Here is a 7598-nt window from a genome sequence, read left to right as displayed (position 1 = left end):
GAGGTTTCATGTACGCTCGGACCTATACTACTTACAAGTTATGAATCACTTTTTATCGCAGATGCATGAAGCGGGTTTCACTGACAAGTGGATGGAACAAGGACTGTGTCAGGCTAAGCAAATCGGGCTAATGACAGAGGCATCTTATGAACCACCTGCCCCTTTTCCGTTGCCTCTTGGGTTTTTCATCAAATCGCTGAAGTTATATGCGTATGGCCTATTGCTCAGCCTAGTCGCGTTGTTGGTGGAGTGTATCTACTTTTGGCGAACCAATAATCGCAACGATGTAATCATAGTATAAGCAGCAATCATAGTATAAGCTGTAATCATAGTATAATTAAGCGGCTAAGATATTCTTATACATACATAATCATTTTTTGTAACACTTTAATAAATAACGCACACTCTGCACCTTAAGCTGGCTCTCGTATGATGTGGCTTTACTTTAAGAACCATCCAGAAACCAGAAGTATCTATTGGTCTATTTGGCTACATCTGTTAGGGCTTGTCGATAATGCAAAAGCTGCATCTGTTACAGGCAGGATACCCGCACGGGTCCGTACTAACTTATTTTCCAAATTGTTAATGATGATTACATTAATTGAGCTGCTCTTTTACCGCAACACACGACTTTCTTTCCTTTTTATTTATGCTTTTTTTTACTAAGTAAGCAGCTGGTTTTTTCTTTCTTTGCTTATCTAAAAACATTAATAAGAATGACACGGTAAATCGGATTGCGCTATATATGCAGTTGCTGCTGCAACGTAACGGTGGTTAATAACTATAAGGATTATAGCGCTTTTAAATTGAAATAGTAAATCAGTCGGTAATTTGCAGTCATGAGGTGTGCAAGCTTCAGTCTTTGGTGCTGCTGCATTCTGGCACTTGCGAATACTCAACTGAAGCCCGTGGCGGAAACAGAAGAAGACAATGACATACTAATTCTGATCATTACCGAACTCTATCGACTTACGCAGGCTAAAAACTTTATCACGTACTTTGCACACCAGCAACAGAACATGGGATCGCTACAGCAATCTTTAATGGAAACATTTCACCGTCCGGTGATTGTGGCTGGACCTGAAATTGGGAAGCTTTACAGAGTCATTAATGAGAAAAATTTGTTATTGGTTTTCTTTGACGGCACTCATGATCTCTTACTCAAAAGGGTTGACCAATCGCTGACAAACATCAAGGATATAACTACCCTATTTGTGCACAAGATCAAGAATAATTTGTTACCTGAAAATTTCGTGGAAGTTTTCTTAACTTGGTGTTTGGAAAGAACCATTTCTAATACTTTACTTTTTCTAAAGCTCAATAACACTTTCGAAATCTGGACATACCAACTCAATACAGATATAAAGATAAATAGAGTTACTCTTGAAAACTTAAAGGAATTTCGTACAGACGATAATCGTAAAATTGGTGATTCGGGACAATGTCGATTCTTAGTTGCCTTTTCCACGCGATTAACTGACGCTTTTCTGGTAAGTCTGATCGATCTCATCTACTATCAAAAAGAAAACAGTTCTTCACATTTGCAGTATAAAACACCTGATGGCCATGTGACCTTAGGCGGTCAGGTTGGACTTATGCTAGAAGAGCTAATGAATTATATGAACGGGAGAATGGATTTTTTGGCTCTGTCATTTGATAAATATCATAAATTTATCAAAGGACGCGCTGCAGATGATCGGGATATTAATATTTTCGCCAATCTTGAACCATATCCGTCTATGGATCCACATTTTCCATTTTTAATGACAACACGGATCTGCCTGATTCTGCCTTCTAAGCGAATGGTTTCTTTACGGCACTATTTGTCGTATATCGACAGGAATGAATCATTGCTTCTATTCATGGGATTTTATTTCATTGTGAACACTCTGATCAAATGCATTTGCAACCCGCGACGGTCATTAATTGAGCTGCTCTTTATGAATTTCCGGCTCGTAATGTCTCAAGCTGTAACGAACCGAATGTTTCGCCGCATGAGACTCTCAGAAAAGATTATCGAAGTCAGCACACTCATCTACCATTTAATTACACTCAGCATTTTTATCAGCGTTCTGACAACGGTTCTTATCACAGGCATACAAATGCCCGATATTGTGGACGATGAAACATTTTTGGCCAGTGGACTCCGTATTATGGTATATTCCCAGCAGGTGGAAACCCTATTCGATGACATTCCGTTAAGCCTAAGCAATCGTTTGATTGTGGTTGACTTAGAAACGTGGACACAGCATGTGTACAGCTTAAACGATAGCTACGCCTATGTGATGATGACTCACTGGTGGCTGGCCCTGAAGCTAAAACAGAAACGGCTGGTTCAGCCCAAGCTGAGAGTGGCTCCACACAAATTGTGTGGTGTTCCGCGTTATCTGAGGTTCCATGTGCAACCGGGCATATTTTTTTTGAGATCGTTGAAACACTTCCTCAGTCAAGCTTACGAGGTCGGCCTAACCGAGCAGTGGAGGCAGCAGGGATTTCGTCAGGCAGAGCAAATGGGACACATTAATGTAGCACCCTACGAGCCAACTATGCTGTATCCGTTACCCTTGGAATTCTATACTACTTTTATATATATATATGCTTTTGGCATATTGACGAGTATTGTGTGCTTTTCACTAGAGTGGTTCTACTTTCGCTGGACACAATTTCGAAATAATATTATCATAGTTTAGTCTATTTTTAGTCAAATTACTCACTCAAGTAATTATATTCAAAAAGTTATAATTTATACCAGATGATTTGTCTATGCTTAAGCCCAACTTGATCTGCTCTGCCTATCTGCACAATCGAGCTAATCAGTGTGATGTAAACACTGGCTCATTGCTTCTATGCAAGCATGTACCATACCATTAAAGTTCATACGACCAGGAAGCAACAGATACTGGAGCATAGTCACTCACCCTTTTGTATAAATTATAATGTTCATTATAAGCAACATATTACTCGACTTTGATATATATCTAAATATCTGTGTTTTGCCATTTATGTCAAATTAATAAATCGTGCACTGCTTAAGCCGCAAGAAAAGTGTTTTCAAATTTAAAGTTCGGTAAGGTCTGATCATTATGTGAATGGGAGATATGTTTTGAGCTGTGTTGTATGATAAGTATCAGATAGTAATTGTCCTAAGGTATTTTTATGGTCAAGCTAGGAGCGAATATGCAATCACATTCAAGCATGGAGCCAAATTTTCCGATTATCTCATGATAATCGACACATACCCGTCCAACCAAGATCTATCTCGATAAACATGTTTAATTGGCCCTTTATTTTTTTTATTGTTTTAGGGATTGTATCGAGAGATCTTTATTTTATTTCAGTAGCTTGCCATAATGTTCTCTGTGAATGAACTTGTAGCGCCAAACAAAGCTGCGAATCGGAAAATCAATTAGCCAAGGTCGAAGCCATTCGCATCCGTCACTTACCCGATTGCAACAAAAGCTACCAAGAAGAGCGCTGCGCTGACGAAATTGAAGAGACCAGGGCAAACAGACAACGAACGCTGATAGATTAGCGTATACAGTGGTGCGGCGACTATCAAATGAAAATTATATCATTAAAATTTGGGTTATATTTGCAGGTGAACAGCTCTTACCAAAAGGTGCAAAGGATTGAAAGACGTTTTTGATGGAGAAAATTTTACCTGCAATGAAATAGTTAAGTAAAGAACATGCATAATGGCTTAGAGACTTGCCCAAATCGGAGGCGGGAACTATGTTCGAGACGATGGTGCGGCACATGGGGCCGCCAATGGAACGGAATATGCCAAAGGCAATCGATAGATACATGTGCCAGGGCAGCATGGCAAAGCCCTTGGTCACGTTGCTCAGTATTTCTGAGCCGAGCGAGAGCAGCGCCAGCGTTACCACAGACAAGCCAAATACCTTAAAGTAGTCAAATATTTTCACAGCTAAAACACTGAACAGCTAAAGCACTTACCTTGCGCAGCATTAGGAATCCAATCAGGGCACCCAACATGGGCACAACTTGGCTGATGGTCTCAAAGAATGTGAACTCGCGCACAGACCAATGGAACTTCTGCCGCACAAACAGGTACATGACTGTCATACCACCATCTAAAGGACAATTTGATTAGCAGAATTCACCCAGTTAAACACATTTCTAGAGCTCACCAACTACGAACATTGACATAAACATTGTCAAGGTAACCAGCCAAATGATTTCGCGTGCGTGATGCTCTCGAGGCTTGCAGCACGTTCTGAACATCTCCTTGATGTGCGTTAAGCTAAACAGACCCACATTCTGGACCTCTGATTCAGATTTCGTCTCGGGCTTTTCATTACCCGGCACAGACTCCATAGGCTTTGGCTCCTTCTTATCATCCAAATGTATTTCGGTTGTGCAGAGCTCGCTCGCTGCGGTCTCCCTCGTGCTCTCATTTGTTTTTAGTCCAAAGAGAACAACATTTTTGCTATCTGTCACTGTATCCAGCGCAGGCTCAGGCTTAAGCTCGGAGTCTTTGATTGTGGGATCAACGTCTTTTTCGAGGTCTCTATTTTTGTCAATGGTGCACACAGCGTTTAGTTGCGTATCACAGACTATGTTAGGTAAATCCTTTTCGGCTTTATCGGCTTCCTCTTTGGCATCTTGTTCTAGGCGTATGTTCAAGCTTTCAGGCAAATAGACGATGATAAACAAAGTGGCCGCTATGAGAATTCCTGCTGAGATGCCTTGGGTAATAGAGGCGCTAGTGGCCTCATACACATAACTGGACAACAAAGAGCCACTGCTGAGCGCTATGAACACCAGAAACTCAATTGCAATCATTCTAAGGGGTCGAAAACAAAGAGCTTCAGATTATCAAAATGTACACTGAAAGATAATTTGAATACTTGAAATATGCTTTAAGCATAATGTGAAAAATGTCTCGAGAGTTAATGAGTTAAATAACTTTTGCTAAGAGAAAATTGCATTCACTTCAAATTGATATCGAAAGCGAAAATATATCTAGACATTTCTTTAAGTGTATGCACCTGTAGGGCCTGGTCTTAATATCTGTGATGTCCGATAGAAAACAAAAGGCGGCCACCGAGAAGACACACATGCCGCCCAGCAGGGAGTGCGGCACTGCAGCTATCGTATACCACCAGGGATTAATGTCCTGACGGCTGGATAGCGTACATATGACGGCCGTTATCAAGGCGGAGCCAGCGAAGCCTGCAAGGGTATTAAAGGTTTATATCTGCCAAATCGTATGCTTTGTGCAGTGCAGACCAATCATTGAGACGACGAGCAGCGGCTTGCGTCCGTAATGATCCGACCAGGAGCCAATAAACAGGCCACAAAAGGCTGGCACAATGCTCTCCATCAAGGTGCGCGTGAGAAACATGTCAGCCACATACGACTGTATCTCCGTTTCAATAGCCTGGAATCCTAATGATATTTGAATAATTGTCTTACGCACGGTCAGATTAATTTTGATGCACATACGTGGATCTCGGGGCTGGCATCCTTGTCGTCCAGATGCCTGCAGTCGGTCTCATTGTAATTGAAAATTACTTTGCATGTCTGATATATGATCTGATTGCGCATCACAACGCCTGCCAAATACAAGTGCTTTATTATCAAAGTATTTAAGTGTGTGCTTATACTCACCTGAGAGCATGTGCGCAAAGATGAGCATAACGACAACAGGTTCTATATAAAACATATAGAAGAGATCGCGCCATGGCAGACTTCTCAGCTTGTCTACAGCCGAACGAAATGAAGATTTCTCCACCATCGTCTATTTGTTACGCAACGAACTCAGAGGTAAATATTCCTAGACTATTGTTATATTTTATCAATTAAATATTCACTCAATCATTTGTCACAAATTTCATATAATTATTAAGCTTTGGTTTTTCTATTTTTTTTTTGTTCAAATAGCAAATTTATCTGGCGAGTTCTATAATTGTTCGTCCGACACGCTTGTTGCACGTATTCGATTTCTGTGAGCTGCCCTCTAAAATATTCACTGGGCCGACACGAAACCGGCGCGATTGAGTCGACTATTTGAACTGAGCTAGTGCCCGATGGAGTCGAAGCTAATATATAATAAAACTGGTTTGTATCATTTTAAGGGGATTTTCTGGATGCACAGTTGAGCTCACACACGTGGCTGCTATGGAAATGATCCGTGATGATGGCTTGAACAATCAATCTAATCTAATATTTAGAATCTGAACAGCATACAATTTATTTCTATTTAATTGTTGTACTGTGCGAATATAACAGCAATTTTAATGTAGGGCTATGGTCGAATCGTCGGACTGCTCCAAACAATCCCATTTTATTTGGCCTTGTAAAGGCCGGCGTGTTTCAAATAATAAATAAATAAATGTAAAGAGAATATCTATTTTTGATTCGTCAATGCACTGCTCTCTGTTCGTATATAAGCTTGAATGAAAGCAATTAGTATGTAATACATTTGGCAATCGAATTATACGAAGAATATTCGGTATGAATATTTGTCGTGTCTTATCGAAAATGTGTCAAAAAGCATCGAGAGCGTTTATTGATACATATAAGTTCAGCCGTTAGAAATATTTTTTTATATAAAACCAAAATATCACAAAATAAATGTTTATATATGTAAAATATAAATATAAAATTAGATACCTATATATAATATCATAACTAAAATCAATGACTAATCAAATTCAAGCATGTTCATCTTAAATTTAGTAAATTGTATTAATGGTATTTAGGCAATCTTTTGGTATAAATATATCTTTAGTTTTTATTTTTTGAATATTATTTTTATTTATTCATTAGAACCTTTGCTTTTGTATTAAGATTTGATGTCAATATTATGTAAAGAAAGCTCAATAAGTTGGTCTACAGCTGTAAAAAAATAGTAAATAAATACAAAAAAACAGATTGCATGAAAAATCTGTGAATTAGCGAATTCATGGAATTGATTTGGATGAAGGTTGTTTCAGCCAGTTAGTTGAATAGCTAGAAAATTAGTACAAATTAAGACCTTCACTATGAGCTTGAATAAAGAGTAAAAACATTTAAGCTTTTATTATATTATGCTTTAACATAAGTAGCCAAAATGAAGTGAAATACTTAAAGCAAAGCGCAATCAGACTTTGGCCAGCTGTTACCTGTATTTCGAGCGTTTCACTAGTTTTGACAGCTGTTGCATTGCATTTGGATGCAACCGCAGCTGCCACGCCCTAAAATTGCCGCAGGGCTGCATAAAGAATGCGAAAGGAACTTAAAGAGCTATTTTCAGGCTGCTTTAATTGGCACTCGTGCTGCGGCCACAGAATTTTCATGTATTTTTCATGGGCTTTTATTTTGGGGTTTTGAGGTTTGGAGTTTGTGGCGCCAATGAAGATATTAAGCGCTGCTTTTTGCGGTCTCAATAAACGGTTTTGCATGGCTGACTTAATTGCTCGCTCGTGTCACAGCTGACTGCATATAACGTATACGCAGCGTATTCGACTCCACATTTGTCGACAAGCCAATTTGTAAAGCTTTCCGCACAATTTTCTGCACATTGTGTGGCCGTCTAATGAAAGGGAGCGCTCTTGCCGGCATTTAGGCAACAGAAACATGCTGCAGTTGTG

The 7598-nt window shown here is 39.5% G+C and overlaps 2 protein-coding genes across 3 annotated transcripts; one reads left to right on the top strand and one right to left on the bottom strand.

Moving 5' to 3' along the window:
- Positions 1-1958: 1958 nt before the first annotated feature.
- LOC115483333 lies at positions 1959-2690 on the top strand. The gene has a single exon (XM_030224796.1). The coding sequence runs from the start codon at positions 1959-1961 to the stop codon at positions 2688-2690; it is 732 nt and encodes a 243-aa protein (XP_030080656.1).
- Positions 2691-3141: 451 nt separating this feature from the next.
- On the bottom strand, positions 3142-5805 carry LOC111597884. Of its 2 annotated transcripts, XM_023312817.2 has the most exons (10): positions 5635-5805; positions 5470-5579; positions 5254-5404; positions 5013-5196; positions 4152-4807; positions 3958-4094; positions 3713-3902; positions 3614-3661; positions 3444-3552; positions 3142-3387 (listed from the first exon to the last, which is right to left on the bottom strand). In XM_023312817.2, the coding sequence occupies exons 1-10, from the start codon at positions 5759-5761 to the stop codon at positions 3330-3332; spliced, it is 1770 nt and encodes a 589-aa protein (XP_023168585.2). In that variant the 5' UTR covers positions 5762-5805; the 3' UTR covers positions 3142-3329. The 2 variants fall into 2 exon arrangements, with proteins under 2 accessions (XP_023168585.2, XP_030080578.1); XM_030224718.1 differs by lacking the exon at positions 5635-5805 and having other exon boundaries at positions 5254-5412; positions 5470-5525.
- Between the last annotated feature and the right edge of the window lie 1793 nt (positions 5806-7598).

This window comes from Drosophila hydei, unplaced genomic scaffold (assembly GCF_003285905.1).
Source record: "Drosophila hydei strain 15085-1641.00,03,60 unplaced genomic scaffold, DhydRS2 tig00008119-arrow-pilon, whole genome shotgun sequence".
In the NCBI taxonomy this organism is placed as follows: Eukaryota; Metazoa; Arthropoda; class Insecta; order Diptera; family Drosophilidae; genus Drosophila; species Drosophila hydei.
Note: the sequence above shows the minus strand (reverse complement) of the source record. Positions and strands in the feature narration are given on the sequence as shown.